We start from the raw sequence: 17,030 nt of genomic DNA on the forward strand, positions 1-17,030 counted from the left end.
AACGAATTCCTTGCATCAAGGGCCCTTTCACACTGGGGTGGGGGCAGCGTCTGCGGAGGCACTTTGCCGGAGGTATAGCTGCGCTGTCCCATTGATTTCGATGGGCAGGAGCGGTAAAGGAGCGGTATACACTCCGCTCCTTCACCGCTCCGAAGATGCTGCTAGCAGGACTTTTTTCCCGTCCTGCTAGCGCACCTCTCCAGTGTGAAAGCCCTCGGGGCTTTCACACTGGAGACAAAGCAGCGGCACTTTCGGGTCGGCTTGCAGGCGCTATTATTAGCGCAATAGCGCCTGCAAACCACCCCAGTGTGAAAGGGCCCTATGGTAAAAAAAAAAAAAAATGTTTAGGCGTCAGTATCCCCCCCTCACCCCCCCCCTTTAATTACCTGAGCTCTCATTCAATTCAGCACTGTGTCTTTCTGCATCTTTTCTCTCCCCTCGCCTCCTAGTCTCACAGGCTTTGCTGAGAGGCTCCCGCTGCTGTCAATCAAACCCAGTGACGAGGGGACGGGGCTAAATCCCACTGTCTGTGTCAATAGACACAGACAGTGAAGCTTGGGAGCAAGCGCGCAAGAGTGCCACCATAGAAATCGGCTGTCTATAGGGGCACTCGCGGGAGAGGAGTAGCCAGAAGCGTCTGTAGGGGACCCAAGAAGAGCAAGTGCGGGGTTGCTCTGTGCAATTTTATTGCACAGAGCAAATAAGTTTAAACCTGTTTATTATTAAAAATGAAAAATAAAAAAAGAATATATTAAATAACAATCAACAGGTAGTGTTCATTAAAAAAATGTATTTTTAAAATTAAGTTTCAGAATCAGTCTTTACGTTGGCCTCCTATAATCCCTGCACAGGCTTGGAGAGGGAAGTCCAGTACTATTCAGTATAGTTGTATAGTACTGGGAGAGGGAGGGGCAAACTATATTATCGTTTGTCTATACAAACTGCTTCATGAATAGAACATGATGACAAACTTTGTTTTTGACAGGTACCATTCCCACTTCCCGCTGCCCGGTCTCCCAGAAGTTCAGCCCCCTCCTCCTTCCTCCACTGCCGGACCAATTAGAAAGGGCAGGGCGCTTTGCGCATGCACAGTAGGAAACCAGCTGTGAAGCTGAAAGCCTTCGCTGCCGGGTTCTTTTACCAGAAATGGTGACGGCTGTGTCTGACAACAGAGCCGAAGATCGGCTGGGGTACGGACACCGCAGGATCCCTGGACAGGTAAGTGTTTATATATTAAAAGTCAGCAGCTGCAGTATTTGTAGCTGCTGACTTTTAATTTTTTGTGGGGGGGGGCTGGACCTCCTCTTTAACTGTGGTAGAGAAAACTGAGGTCACAAACTTGGCTTTGCTGTCTGGAAGGGGTCATTAAATCGAGGGTTGGATAAGCAAAAGTGTAAATCCTTAGTAGGTAAAACAGCTCCCATAGCCAGTTGGCCTTGTTGAACTCTATACTGACTCAGACTAGCTTATGTGTGATTTTTGTTGAGGTTTTATCCAAACTTGTGTCCCATGCACCACTTTTCCATCTACTTCTATCTCCATCTCTCCAGAGCTCCAAGCTTATGTAGTGATTCCCTTCTCCTTCTGGCCACACACAACCTCTGTTGCCAGGGGGAGGCGCTGGAGAAAAAAGAATATAGCCCTCTTCTGGTCCTGTACTCATGTATGGTGCTGATTTGATGTAGCAGCACTGATAGCATTGAACGGATCAACCATTTGTTACCAAAACTGAAGAGAACTCCTAGTGGCCAAAAGACCCTGTAACCTTATTGATTATCTGGAGTCTCTGGGCTTAATCTGTAGAGCAGTGGTCCCCAAACTGTGGCTTGTGGGAAACATGTGACCCTTTGTTTGCCTTTAACTGGCCCCTGGGGTAACTATCCGTAATGCCCCGTACACACGGTTGGACTTTGTTCGGACATTCCGACAACAAAATCCTAGGATTTTTTCCGACGGATGTTGGCTCAAACTTGTCTTGCATACACATGGTCACACAAAGTTGTCGGAAAATCCGATCGTTCTAAACGCGGTGACGTCAAACATGTATGTCGGGACTATAAACGGGGCAGTGGCCAATAGCTTTCATCTCTTTATTTATTCTGAGCATGCGTGGCACTTTGTCCATCGGATTTGTGTACACACGATCGGAATTTCCGACAACGGATTTTGTTGTCGGAAAATTTTATATCCTGCTCTCAAACTTTGTGTGTCGGAAAATCCGATGGAAAATGTGTGATGGAGCCTACACACGGTAGGAATTTCCCACAACAAGGTCCTATCACACATTTTCCGTCGGAAAATCCGACCGTGTGTACGGGGCATAACAGTGAGACTGACATTGATGTTCTGTTTCTCTGTTTCTTCCATTGACACCAATGATGATGCACTATTCTTCCCATTGACGGCAACGATGAGACATATTTCCTCCTCCATCCAAACACAGATGCTGGTAATTGTTTACTCCCACTGCTCACCAACCCTTGGACATTGTTTACTCCCATTGATACCAGGGCATTTTCTACTTCCACTGGTCCCATCCTGGCCCTGCCAAGGTCTGAAATGAAAAAAAAAAAAACTGACCCCCAGCTGTAGAGTTTCAGGTATGCTAATCATAATTTCTTGGTTTCCTATAATATCTGGCTAATTATTTTATCTGCAGTGTGTAGTTTGATGTACACTGTGGGAGCCTGCTTGATAGGATACAAATTGAATGGATTAGGCAAGTCTCCATTCTAGACAGTTGTTGGGTAATCTCAAGAAGATTGTACAATAATTGTAAAATTAGGTTGTATTGTGTGTGACAATCTTAAAACTTAATTGCTTGCAGCTATCAACAACATTCTCTTTCCGTTCATCTGTTTCTAGAAATCGCATGCATTAGAGTGCTACAATTCATTTCCATATCAAGCTTATCTTTTTGCTTTTTTTTCACTTAAACATTTTCACATTTTGCAACCAAAGCAACCTGCTGCCTAATTAAAGAAGATTTGCTTCGTCTTTAGGATGCATACATTGGTATTGCGGATTCATTTTCCTAAATATTCATAGAGCAGCTTAAATATTGACCAAGACTTTTCAGCGACATATTGATTTATCAACCTTCTATTTAATTAAAACATGTATATTTTGTAATTCATTAGAACCACTACAAACACGCAGGCCTATTGCCCCCAGCTTCTGTGTCACTCATCATTGGAGTCAATTGTCTCCTCTATTGGGAGTATTTTCACTCCTGTGCCTGGAAACACACGTATTGTTAATGCATATAATGAATGGTTTTGTTAGTTTTGTTATTTAGGCAAAGATCTATGTTTTAAACCATGTTTTTTTAGTGTTTTTGGAAGTATATACAAGCTATTTAGAAGCCTCTTTCAAGCACTTTACAGGTGTATTCAAGATTCAGGCATTTTTGTTTAAGCCAACGGAGGAGATCAGTTCTTACAAGCTACAAAAAATGTGCAAAACCCTTTGATTTGTTAATTTTCAAGTGTAACCATTCAAGTCTACGAGATCAAAAATGCCCAATTTTGCCTCAAAAGTAGCTCATGTAGTTTTTGAAGCAACAGGCAACTGAGGGCTTATATGTGAACAGCCGCCATTAAAATACATAGGATTTGGGATGTGGAGCATTTTGGAGCTTTGAGCTACAACACACTCAGGTGTGAATGAGGGTTTAAGCAAACCATTTTTTGCAAATTAGTTGCATTTTTGGGGGGGAGTTCCTGCCAGTAACACTACTTCCTGTTTCAGACTGACAATGCTAAGCTACTGCCATGCAATTAGCAGCATCGTGGTCAGCCTGCAATGTGCACTCCTTCAGTTAGTCATTGGACTGCCTGTAGGTGGCATGGACAGACCAGTAGGACAGTAAAGCTGGCCATGGATGGTTTGAATCCTGCTGAACCGGCCACGATTTGAACCATCTATGGAACCATTCTATAGTTCATGTTTACTCTTTGTTGTATCTGAGTTTATGTAACTACAACCTCTACTGCAATACCTATTTTGGCTACATTATGTCATGTGTATGGTTGTTAAATAAATTACTTTTCTACATCCGGTTCCTTTTTGTGCCTCATCTAAAGTCCCAAACTCCCCCCTCCTTTATACCGAATTTAGGGATGAAGGCGCCCCTTTTCCTAGGTGCTTCATTTAAAGTCCCAACCTTCCTTTTTTATCATTAATTGGGAGGACTCTCCCTTCTACTGTGACATATCTATAATGAAAAACCCAACAGTAAGAGTGAACTCCCTTCTTTTAGTGACCACGTTAGGAAGGTAGACCTGGGAACACAAATAAGGCTGTCTTACCATTGGAACCCCTAAGAAATATAAAACAACATTGGGATATTTAGCTGAATCTTAAGAAGTTTTAAGAAAAAAAAGAAACACAATATTGCAGCAACACCCTTATAATAACTTGACAGAATTTATCACCCTGTGCTTAATTAAACCACTCAAAGGTGCCTAAAACATTGTAAGGCCTGAAAAGGAAAAAAAAAAAAGCTAATTTCTAAATCACTGGGACAAAGGGGGCTGTAGAAAAACTTTAAGGTTTCCATCCACGTAAATGTCAATATGGTGTCTGCTCCATCATCAGCACTAAATTCACATTGATGCCTCTTTTCTTCTCCGTATTGATCCTTCCATGAGAACGTAGATTTGTATCTGTTAATTAATGCGTCCTGAAACAGCGTTTGTATTAATCAGGTTGATAAGAAAAATTGGATGCCGGCACCCGCGTGACAACTATAAAAGTGCTGGCCCTGATAAAATCATGAATGGACCTCAATAAAAAAGTTCCTCCTTGCACTCAATAAACTAATCATCCCACTTTTAATTATGCGGTGGAAAGATGTGTGGAGATTGGGGAATGTGTAAATCTAATTATTTACTAACAGCAGTGCCTGGGAGGGGAGAGTTAGACTGTCATCGGAAGGTGCTGCAGGCAGTATTCTCTGTCCATCTGCTACTGCAATGAAAAAAAAAAAAAAAAAGAGAGAGAGATAGAGAGAAAGGAAAAAAATATATATAATCGGAATCTTGAGAGAAGAGCATCATTCTGAGCTAATTGAAAGACTTTTCTCTGCTTGTCTAAATTATTGCTTATCGAGGGACAGTCCCCAAGAAACGATATGATTTGTGGCAAAGTCTACAGAACACTTTTTTTGAACTTACGGCCCACAATCTCATCAAGTAAATGTATTTTGGGGATCTGCTGGGAATCATATGAAATCTAATTTTATTTTTTATAGAAAGAATGTAAAAAGTTTTTTTTTTTTCCTTTTATTGCAACCCAATGTGGGACCTCTCTGAAAACAAAACGCTAATTTACATTCTGCTGGGTAAAGATATCAAGTGTTTGTTGTTTTTTAGATAGGATATTATTTTTTTTAAAAAGCCCAACGATTTATTATAATCTCTTTGCAGATATATCAGTCATTAACCTCGTGGGCTGTAAATGTAATGCATTTCAAATTAGAATCGGTAACATACACCAGATTGCATTAGAAGGAAGACGCGGACATTTTACAGAGGAAATTAATTTTATGGTTAGACATTCTGCAACATAAACTTAAATTAGGATGGGTCAACATTTTTGTTTTTGTATGAATAGATACACAAATCCTGAGTTGGCACTGGTTAAAGCTGAACTCTAGGCAGATATAAAATATACAGATTAATGCAGCTCTTTAATCATGAATACATCATTAAAGGAGAAGTATAACCAAAGCTCTTTTGGCTATATTTCTCTTGTAGGCCACAGAAGTTCGTTCTGCACTCCTGTGACCCATTTTCAGCCGACAGCGGACTGAAGCCCACGGTCAGCTGATGTCACTCAACCGGTCCAGGCTCTGTAAATATCCCAGCTTTACAGTCAGGATCCACCCAGATGCCTGGATCGACACCTGGCTCAGCCCCTCAGCCTGAGCCAGCCCCTACTGCCCCCTCCACAGTCCAGCGCTGCAGTATGCACTGGCAGGGCAGAGCAGAGAGAGAGTGACTGACTGTCATGGCTCTCTGCTCGGAATCGGGTGGGGGACTGAGCGATCAGCAGTGTTTGATTGCTCAGTTCTCACTGCAGAGCTGGCGGGGGGCAAATGCAGCATCGGATCGATGCTGCATCCACCTAGGTGAGTATAAATGTCTGTTTTTTTATAAGTCCATACTTCTCTTTTAAATTTTCTTTTTAAGTGTAAGCAGTGTAAGTACCTGAATGTGACTTGGTATCATCCTACTGCAGTTCCTGTACAGCTGTAGTGTGAGAAGAAGAAGCACTACAAGGAGCCAATCAGTTGATGTGCTGACATAAAAGCACACTGATAGGCAAAGAGAGCAAAGTGTCAGAGATGAGTAGGTCACTGTGCTGCTTTTCCTTTCACTGTTCAGCCACAGGCTAGGGGCGTACTGCAGGGAAATCTCTGGAAGTAGAATATTGATGAAAAAGCTGATTTTGTTATATATATATGTATAATATGTATATCTATATCTATATATATATATATATATATATATAGTTTTTTTTACTATTCATTTTACATTTTTATTTGTGGTTGGAGGTAAAGGTTAACTTTTAAATCTCCCTAAATTCGCTTTGTTTTGAATTTCTATTGGGATTATTTTGTTGGTGTGTCTGTTAATACAGTACATTTTTAATATTATGTGTTTTTATATTTTACAAATACCATAAAGACTTACTTAAAATTTGAAGGTTTTTTTCGTTTTCAATAGAGTAGGGAATGGTTAAAACTCCTATTGAGTTTTTTTTTTTGTGTCCCATTTAGGGAGATGTCTTGCTACACAACAAAAAGTCAGAGAAGATATACAGTTTTTAATGACAACTTAAAATTGTAGATTTTCCCTTACTTTCATTCCTAGTAACAATAGTCACCATGATAAATAGCGAGAGTGAATCTTCCAAGTGGGACACACAGACACCAATACATTGTTTGTTTAAAAAAGTGTGTGTGTATGTATATATATATATATATATATATATATATATATATATATATATATATATATATATATATATATATATATATATATATATATATATATATATATATATATATATATATATATACTGTATATTCCAACTGCACTGCTACATGTAAAATAGTACTATAATAGTACTAGATAATAGTACTAGAATGCCTTTTACTAGAGTTAAAAGATGAGTTCAGGCTGAATGCGTCTCTTCTCATGGAACCTGTACAATGTCTTACAGGCCACTTGCAATAAGCTTCTGACACGTCTTAAGACCCCCTTAAGAAAATCATTTCTAATCCCCTTTGATGATTTTATTAAGTCCTTGTCCTCGTTATGTGCCAACTGGCAAACTTAAGCACTTTTGCCAACAAGCCAAAGAAATTATTTTCCCACTGTATCTACTTGTATTGCTTCTAATGTGATTGAGCAAATTAACAGTGTGGTTTAATATACAGAACATCTATTAACTCCTTATCTCCAAGTTTGTGTTAATGAGTATATTTATGACTTGATCCCAAGCATTCGCTGTATAGTAGTTGGTGATCCTAAAATGTGTTTAAATTATAAATGCATTTTCACTAAACTTAATATATCTGTAGTTGTTCCTGCAGCCTACTAACAAAAGCCAATAGGATAATGTACCTCTATTGTAGATAAATCTTGTTTATGATCTGCTTTGTATATGCATCCACCTCTGCTGTGAAAAAAACTTTTCTTGGTGACCACTTGGGGGCGCTGTTAAGGGACAGGAGGCTGGCTCTGCTTTAATCTGAATGAGCAGCCAGTCCCCTGGAAGCAAAGGTGTATATCAGGATGTACAGATCCAGTAGGCTGCAAGCATTTCTGCTGGAAGCAGAAATTATCAGAAGTAAAGGTAACCCATTGTATTGACATTTTTTCAGAGGCTGCTGGGAAAAGTTTAGATGTAAACTTTCCAATGAAAGTCTTTAAAGGAAAGGACTTTAAAGAATTTTTTTATGTTATAAAGAAAGCTAAAAATACCCATCTACTCCTATAGTTCATTTTAAAGCCCAATTCCAGGAATTACAAATAACTACCCTTGCAGGTAGTTAAAGGTAGAAGTATTGTGCAACTCATTCCAGGACAAAACTGTACTTCTCTCCAATCTGTCATTTTATTTACACATATATGAAACAGTTTTGGTTTAGCACAAAAAAAAAATACATTGGTTATTAATACTTCTGCTGCAAAAGAGTTGAAAACGCGTAAATGCGCTTTCCAATTTAACCAACATTTCTTCTCATTTCTTCTATTCCTCAAGGATTCTCCACCTTGTCATTGGCTGACCAGATGAGTCTTCTGCAGAGTGCATGGATGGAAATCTTGATATTGGGCATTGTGTACCGGTCTCTCTCGTTTGAAGATGAACTGGTCTACGCTGAAGACTATATCATGGATGAAGACCTGTCAAAATTGGCAGGACTGCTGGAGTTGAACAATGCCATCCTGCAACTTGTCAAGAAATTCAAAAGCATGAAGCTTGAGAAAGAAGAGTTTGTAACTCTCAAAGCTATAGCGCTTGCTAACTCAGGTGGGTTCACTTTGCATAAAAGTAGAACTCCAACTTTAATTACAAAATTATGATTGCATATGTAGTTACCTCCTGAACTAAAGCTAGCCATACATGGATCTAAATTTTCCTAAATTTACTGCTGAACTGGTTGAATTTGATCCATGTATGGACAGGCTGGTTGTATGGAAGTTGTACCGATTGACTTCTGTAAAACCAGCCTTTTGGATTTTCCCTGCTAGATCAGCGAGGAAACCTCAGCGGGGAGGATTCCACCAGTGACATTAAGTATGTGGATGGAGGAAGCAAGTCTTTTTTTTTTTTTTCATTCAACCCACTGGTAGAGTGAAAAAAATTACTAATCTATGGGCTGCTTGAGGCCTATTGTTCCTTTTCCTCACATCTCCCCAGCCTGTCTATAATTGCTAAGTAAACAAAGCCTCAAGCTGCAGAAGATTACCCTACTTCTGGCTGTGTGACGATAAAGATTGCACATCCACTTCCTGCCAGTATAAGTGCCATTTAGACTTCGCTTTTTGTTCCAGAGACTACAGAGGGGATGTCACTACACTACTGGCACTGATGCTGGGTGGAATTGAATGGATGCATATAGTCCCCAGTTACATCTACCCACCATGCCGTGCCTTGTAGTAGGCTTTTAGTCATGAACTGGAATTTTTGGTTAGAAATTGAGCAATAGTTTAATAATACACTCTACAAAGCATAATTCTAGCGTATATGATAGTGTTGGGCATCAAGGAGCTGTAGGAGGGGAGTTTATAATAGTTTATAATAATACACTCTACAAAGCACAATTCTGAATGCCTCAATATGTCCTGTTGATTTTAATATATACCCAATAAATTGTTAATTTTCAAATTATTACCTTCTGATCAACAATTGCTGACGTAACCGCTTTTCCACCTTATATTCTATATACTGAGAATCCCCTTTCCCCTCCCCCTTCCCCTTGTCCGCTGAGTATATGTATTGGGCATCAAGGAGCTGTGGGAGGTGATACCATTACACCGTAGTCTCCTTTCATCACCCAAAGAACCACTCACAACCATCCAGAGTTTTGGGACACAATGTTCCTGGAAATGGTGAAAGCAACATACAGAAATTTCCTCATGGTGCCCTGAACTTGCAAAAGGCTCTTGGTAGGAGTAATGACATCACAGCTATTACAAACGTTCTTTAGCAGCGCTAGAGACATTACATATATAAAGAAACAGCGTGGATCTGGTGGCAGCATTTTTGTGTGAGTAAGTCCTGGAGCTGAGGGCTAAAATATGTATTTGGTATTGTATACCATGAAAGGCAGGAGTTGCTTGAACCTACCTATCTCAGCTTAACTCACGTAGCAGAGCAAGTAGAAGATATTTTATATGGCAAAAAAAACAAAACTGCAGATCTGCAAAGAAGAGGACCAGTAGTGCCTCATTTTGGTTGGACATTTTGAAATGAATGTGACACTGATTTAGTATGTTATTTGTATGAAATGTGGATGTGAAAGGCCACTAGGTGGTTAGAGCAAGGTTTAAAATGGTTATCATTTTGGCAAGCTGAAGGAAAGAAGATTAATGGGTTGATTTAGTAGAACAATCGTTTTTACCCAACTTGTGTTCATTTAAATGCCCAACAAAACTATGAGGAAAGTATTATAATTTCCCCCAAAACCTGATCTTGTCATTTAAATGAACAAAATTAGGAGCATTCATTAAAACTGGTGACTAATCAAACTTCCATAGTGACCAATCAATTTCCAACCTAATTTTACTACAATGTAAGTAAAGTTTGAAATGTGAATGACTGTGTTTGGCAAGCACTTCATTTGTGGTTTGCTTTTCCCCAAATCATCCTTTGCTGCATGTGCTGCTCATATCCAGCAATTACAATCTAACTGTAAATGTTTTCTTACCGCAAGTTCGGAAATGGTATACACCATCTGATTGGCTGAAATAGGCAACTCTCATTTTCTTTTTGCCTAGCTGTTATAGTCAGTGACCACTGTGAGGTGCTATAAACTATTATAGTTTAACATTGATTATATTGTTCCAAATAAATGGTAAAAATTGTAGTCACTTAAGTTACCCATCTTAAATCACCATCACCAATTCAAGCCTTCAGCGGTCAGGGCCTGCTAAGTCTTTTGGTTTTCCACTGACATGGCAGAAAGCTTCCCACACCTGATTAAAACAGCTGTTAAAATTAGAGATTATAGATCTATTGACTCCATTATTTAGGAGGTCCAGACAATCAGATCGAGACACCATATGTTTCAATAAGCACAGCAGCCAGTTACCATGAGAAGGGTTAAACAAAAACCATTTAGTCCATGTAAGAAACTCAAAAGTGCTGAAGCAGTCAACAGTATGAGATAAGTAAAAATCATTGGGCTTTGTTCTTTCCCTTTTGTGTGACCCTAATGCATTTCCTATGGTCCTTAAGTCCCTTTTAGCATTTACATATAGTTGTAGACAAAGCCGTGTTTAATCACACGCTGATCGTTAGATACCTGTATGTCAATAACACGCGCTGATGCCATGTACCATTGACAGCCACACCGTGCCCCTCCATCTGTTTTTGTTCTGACCCTTTCTCTGAACTTTATCTTGGTTTCTGGCCAGTAGTTTTCCCTTTAATTACAAGAAGGAAACTGTCAATAAAATCTGTTAAATGGGATGCAATGAGTGGCTTCAATGGGCAGGCGGCTATTTGTTCAAATTCTGGAGCATTCAAAGTATTGACAGTTTGTTTTCTGGGGCCATATGCGACGATCAATCCCAGGCTGGGCTCAGCCGCGCTGAAAAATGAAAAACCAGATTGCTTTTGCTTACTTGCGGATGACGACTCGTGATTTGGCGCGGCTCGAGTGAGATGAGACCTTCTGCCCAAATTGCCCCCCTGAGAGGAAGACAGAGAGGATGCGTGACTAGTTTTATAAATACTTTTTTTTTTAAATTGATTTTGCAATTAGCAGTTTGCAGTAATTATTTTTGTGGCAATGAAGGGAGAGAAAGAATTTTTCAATATTGAAGATGGTTTTTTTTTCCCCCAAAAAATTAGACATATTTACTTATCTGATCTTGCTGCTGTTAAAGTCCTGTTCATTTGGTACTTGTGTGTTATTTATGTTCTAAGTTATACTTAAATATGGACACTTTAATGTGTACTGGCCTCACCTATTGTTACAAATGTTTCTGACTTGGTTACTAGTGTTGCACACTTTCAAGGACGCTATGTGTTCAGGAAGCACTGCAACTGAATGGAAAGCTCATACAGCCTATTGTATTTGCCAGTGATGTACAGTGCAGCTTACTTTAGGACTAGAAAAAGATGCGGTGCATCCAGGAAAGCCTGGGGAACTTTTTTACATTTAGTTCCTCCCCTTTACCAAAAATCAGCCACCTGATACCAAAAGGTCCAATGAGAACATCATTGTCATCATCAATTGTCAATCATTGGTCTAGCTCCTATTCAGTCGGTTCAGCAGGGACCAGCCAAATTTAGATCAGTGTCTGGCCATCCCTGTTCAACAGAAGTTGATAATTTGATTGAATTCTGTTGAAGGAGAATGTTAGAAAACTTTTCTCGATCAGCGGCTGCAGCCAATTCTCCTGTAAGTTTGTAATAATTTTGGGTTTCTTAGCTTCAATATGTAACTATTTTACAATTATCTCTAGGAATACAACACAAACCTGCTCTTGGAATGTATTAGGATTCAAAGTAGAGAGCAGCAAAGCTAAATCGAATCCTATTGCAACAAAAAAATCTGCAACTATGCCTAAAAAAATATTCATATGTGCTAAAGGAAGCACTTGTTAGAAAAATGTTTCAGTGGCAAAAACATTTTATTTTCAAAGCAAACCCATGGGCATTTGCTAAGTTTGTTAACCAAATGCGTGACTGAAAGAGCAGGTATGAAAAGGGATACTGCAAGTTCCTTAGTAAAAGACAAGATTAAATACTGGGTTTGATTTACTAAAACTGTTGAGTGCAAAATGTGGTGCAGCTCTGCATAGAAACCAATCAGCTTCCAGGTTTTTTGTCAAAGCTTAATTGAACAAGCTGAAGTTAGAAGCTGATTGGCTACCATACACAGCTTCACTAGATTTTGCACTCTCCAGTAAATCAACCCCACTGTCTCCTTTCCGATTCCAAGTGCATTCTGTAACATTTTTTTTTTATCTTCACTCTGACTTATCATTGACTTATCATTGCCCACAGCTGCCCCTCCACTCAAGGAGATCAGTAATAGCCATGCTGCCATTGGTTTGTTATGTTGTGGAATGCCTTGAATATTCCTGTTCTAAGTCCATACATTGATTTTCAAAGATTGATGATCAAATTTAGAGAATTTTCTCAATTGATTTGCCTGCATATTTCCAAGTGGATTGAATGTTTTACATGCGATTTTCAAATATCTAGACAATTGTTAAACGTGAATTGTATGATTTTTAGGAGCTTGTATTTATGAATAGATTCGGGAGAATAAAAAATAGCAATTTGCTAACTTGTCACTGGTTACAAACAGCAATAAATGACAAGTTTTATTTGGTGAATTTAGGAACTAAACATTTCTTTTTTTTCTTTTAGATTCCATGCATATAGAGGACGTTGAAGCAGTTCAAAAGCTTCAAGACGTCTTACATGAGGCTCTGCAGGATTACGAAGCTGGGCAGCACATTGAAGACCCTCGCCGAGCCGGCAAGATGCTGATGACTTTGCCGCTTCTCCGACAGACCTCCACCAAGGCCGTGCAACATTTCTACAACATCAAACTGGAAGGGAAAGTTCCTATGCACAAACTGTTTTTGGAAATGCTTGAGGCCAAGGTCTGACTAAAAGAGTCTTTGGTGACCAGATAACACCATCGATAGAATAAGAGAAAACAAGACAAAAATATGACGGCAACCAATGTACCGAACTTAAAGCAAATGACTGCACTGATCAACAGCAGAAAGACTGGAGCAGCTTTTCACTTTTTCCTCTGCATTTTACTGGTGAAGTATCTCCTCTCCCATTTTTGCTGCTGACGAATTAAAAGAATAAAAAAAAAAAAGTCTTTAATTGAGAAAGATGGAAGCCAGCCCTGCCAAAGGACAGAAATTCATAGGATGCCACTGACTTTAAAATAGACTATTATGCCCCCAAAAACTTAAGGAATTGGTAAAAACTCAATAATATGACAACAGAACACAATGACTCAATGTGCTATTAAGATTCCTTGGGAGCAGTCTCTAATTGGACACCCTGAGCGACATGTCATCGGCTGCTTCATTGCATTTTGTTCTCCATTTAGGCCACCTAGCCATTTGATTCCTTTATTGTTTTTCAAGTCTTCCAGATATTTCTCAGTTTGGTACTGCGTAACTTTTTCAGGGAATAGTTTTGAGCTTTATTCATTCATGCAATATTAATTAAAATAATAATATTAATATATAATGATACAAAATGCATAATGCATATTGGTTCGAGCAACAATGAACAATAAGGACATCTCTTTAAAGATTTTTTTTATTTAATTTTTTTTTTTCTTGTTATAAACAGAGGTTGTTTTGTACCAGCTTTACCAATTTTCAGCCATTAACCAGTTGTTATGTGGGTATGTCTCTTACTCAAGCAATAGATGAAGGGACGGTGCATATTACCACGGATGCAATTAATGTTGTGTGCCAGTCTGGCTTGAAACCTTCAGTTTCTTAAAGTGTAAAACCTAGTATACCTGTTTTCTTTTTTTCCTACAATATTAGATTACACCTGTGATGTACTGTACATAAGTAGTCTAAAGTGTTTACCACTTCAAATTATGAGGATGCTTGCAAACTGGTATGGTTTCTTTGGAAAAAAAAAATCAAAAATACAAAAAAAAGTTGATTAATTTGCATAAAAATAATAACAATGTAAATTAATATGGCAGGTTAAAAAAAAAAGCAAAGGCCAGCAATAAAGTGTATGATATAAATAACTCTCTTTTGGCCAGATTAAAAAATATATAAATAATAAATGTACAAAGGAATATTTTTTTTTTAAACAGCAATTTTATACAGATAGCTAAAGCAGTCAGTGTGGTTTTTCAAACCGTATTGTTGCAGCATGTTAGCCGTTTGGATATGAGACTGTTAAAAGGTGTAATCTAATGTACCTTCCTCAGTTTTCCCAATTGCCACAGTCGCTGACAAATACCTGCAATGCATCAACATGCTCTGCCAATGTAAGCGTTAATAGTTGCTCCCTGTATCATGTGAACGCCCATAATCTATGTACACAAATGTAATTAAAATTGTAATCCTAACTAAAAAAAAAAAATGAAATGTAGTTCAGCTTTTCAATGTTTCCTGTTTGCTGTGCTTTTCTTCCACATTTTTTTTTTTCCTTCTCAGTTGCATTTCAAAGCTTATCGTATTGTTCTCCTCGTGGTTGTTTGGTTCTCGTGACGTGCGCTTTTAGACACAGGGTAGAATTAGAGGAAATATTGGATGTACAAATCCCTGGGAGCCTAGAGTAGTTTAATCTGTGGCTTCCTTGAAATACTGTTCTTCTAAACTATGTCTCCTCTGCAGATCAAAACATCCAATTGTAAAATTACACCACAAGAAATCATGAGGCTTTCAAAAAAAAAATTTTTTTTTTTTAAACTGTTCTTAATGGAACACCAAAAATATCTTCTATGTTAAACTATGCTTAATTTTAAAGCGCTGTATATATGGCTTTTATGAAATCAACTCAAATATTAATAACTCACTGTGTTGTTTGGAAACTTTAATTTCACTTTTTTTTTTTTTATTTTTATTTTTTTTTGTTGAAAAAGTTCCAAGACTCTACTACTCTGTGTGCTTTAACCAGAATACAACAGGTTGATAAAACACAGCAGCCTGGTTCTTTAAATACTGTGTATCTACCATTAGCTATTTAAGGACTATTATGTAGATTGTGGTTTCTCAGTAGAGAAGTGACTGTAGTGTGGTTCTAGATAACTCATCATTAGCAATTCATTCAGATGGCGAGTACCTTGAAATGCATAACTCTGACAGGTATTCAAAAATTGGTACACCCCCCTGGTGACTAAATTTTACAACTCCTGGGAGAAAAAAAACAAAAAACAAAAAACAACAAAAACAAAAGGTGCTGATAGACTGAGATTATTTATTTAAATATTTAGAATATTTTATTTTAAAGCTTTATGTTGTTTCAGTAACACTATATATATATATAGATATTATAAAAACAAAATAAAAATAAACAAAAAAAAAAATACCACTATCGTGTACACATCAATTTCACTGTATTAGGCATATGTACGTGGCATTTAGAAGCACACTGAAATGCATATATTCCATGCAAGCGTGCAAGGTTCGATCTGCAAATATCTCAGAATATTAAGATTAACTATAATACAATAAATCAAAAACTGTTCAAAACTTTGGAAGTTAATAATGTGCTAATTATAATTTAATCGCTGGTGTGCCAGACCTAATTAAATATCTGCAAATTGTAGTTCTTGGTATTGTTCAGCTTGTTGTATGACTACTTTAGGTCCAATGGCTATGTGGACAGTGGGGCATTAAATCTGAACAAACGAGAAAGATGTTCACTTGCGTTTCTGTCAACACAGCAAAAATAACATGGGGTATGGAAAAAGAGTAAAGGAGTATGATTATAAAATTTAAATTATTATTTACTGTTCTAATTTAATTTTGAAATTAAATTATTATTTCTTATTTAATGCAATGTGATTGCTTGTCTCTATCTCAATCAAATTGGAAAGTTGTATTTATTACACTGTTTTGCTTTTTAAATAATGTCAAAAGGGGATATAAAATTTTAAAATTGCTATTTTTCTTGTTGAAGAGAAAATAGGGGTTGGTGATTGTATTTTAATTATTGAAACATTTCTGTTTACCTGCCTAGGAAAAAAACACATCTGATGGCAGTCTAATGTACAAGGATCATTGAAAGAACAAATAAATGAATAGAAAATAAGATAAATATGATAATGATAATTTTAATAAACCAGGAGTTGCAACATAGCCGGAGTAACAAAGAAAACCATGTTATCAATGGGCTTCACATCTGTAAAGCAATCAACTGTATATTTTTGTGATGTGTATCATACCATGTGCTCCAGAAATATGTCCATTTGTGTAAATGTATTTATTTTATATTGTATATATTGTTAAATGCAAAAAGGAGACATGATTCTGTAACTTCAATCAGTTCAGATGTGTAAGTCAAATTATTATGCCTTTCAGGATGATGGTAGAGCAATATTAAAAGAAAAAAGCTTCCACTTTTTGATTGTTTTTGTGTTGTATTTTTTTATTCCTGAATAATTCATTCATACATTTTAGTTATATCATTTTATATGGTGCCATTATTTTCTTAGCACTTTAGGGTAGGGCAGACCAAAAACATTAAAGCGTTTGTTTACCCAAAAACAAAAGTTTTATATTTTTTAGATTAGTCTTTAGATGCAGTGGCTGCATTTGTTTTATTTATTCAAG

General features: G+C 37.7%; 1 protein-coding gene across 6 annotated transcripts in view; it reads left to right on the forward strand.

The window, feature by feature from the left end:
* The window catches only part of ESRRG (estrogen related receptor gamma), a 1,188,946-nt gene extending 1,172,125 nt beyond the window's left edge, over positions 1 to 16,821 (forward strand). For all 6 annotated transcript variants that reach the window (XM_073628379.1, XM_073628374.1, XM_073628373.1 and 3 more), the window contains 2 exons: positions 8,275 to 8,544; positions 13,123 to 16,821. In XM_073628379.1, coding sequence (XP_073484480.1) covers positions 8,275 to 8,544; positions 13,123 to 13,367 — 515 coding nt within the window. In that variant the 3' untranslated portion in view covers positions 13,368 to 16,821. The remainder of the gene's footprint in view (positions 1 to 8,274; positions 8,545 to 13,122) is intronic.
* The last annotated feature ends 209 nt before the right edge of the window (positions 16,822 to 17,030 follow it).

Source organism: Aquarana catesbeiana, linkage group LG04, assembly GCF_042186555.1.
Source record: "Aquarana catesbeiana isolate 2022-GZ linkage group LG04, ASM4218655v1, whole genome shotgun sequence".
Taxonomy (NCBI): Eukaryota; Metazoa; Chordata; class Amphibia; order Anura; family Ranidae; genus Aquarana; species Aquarana catesbeiana.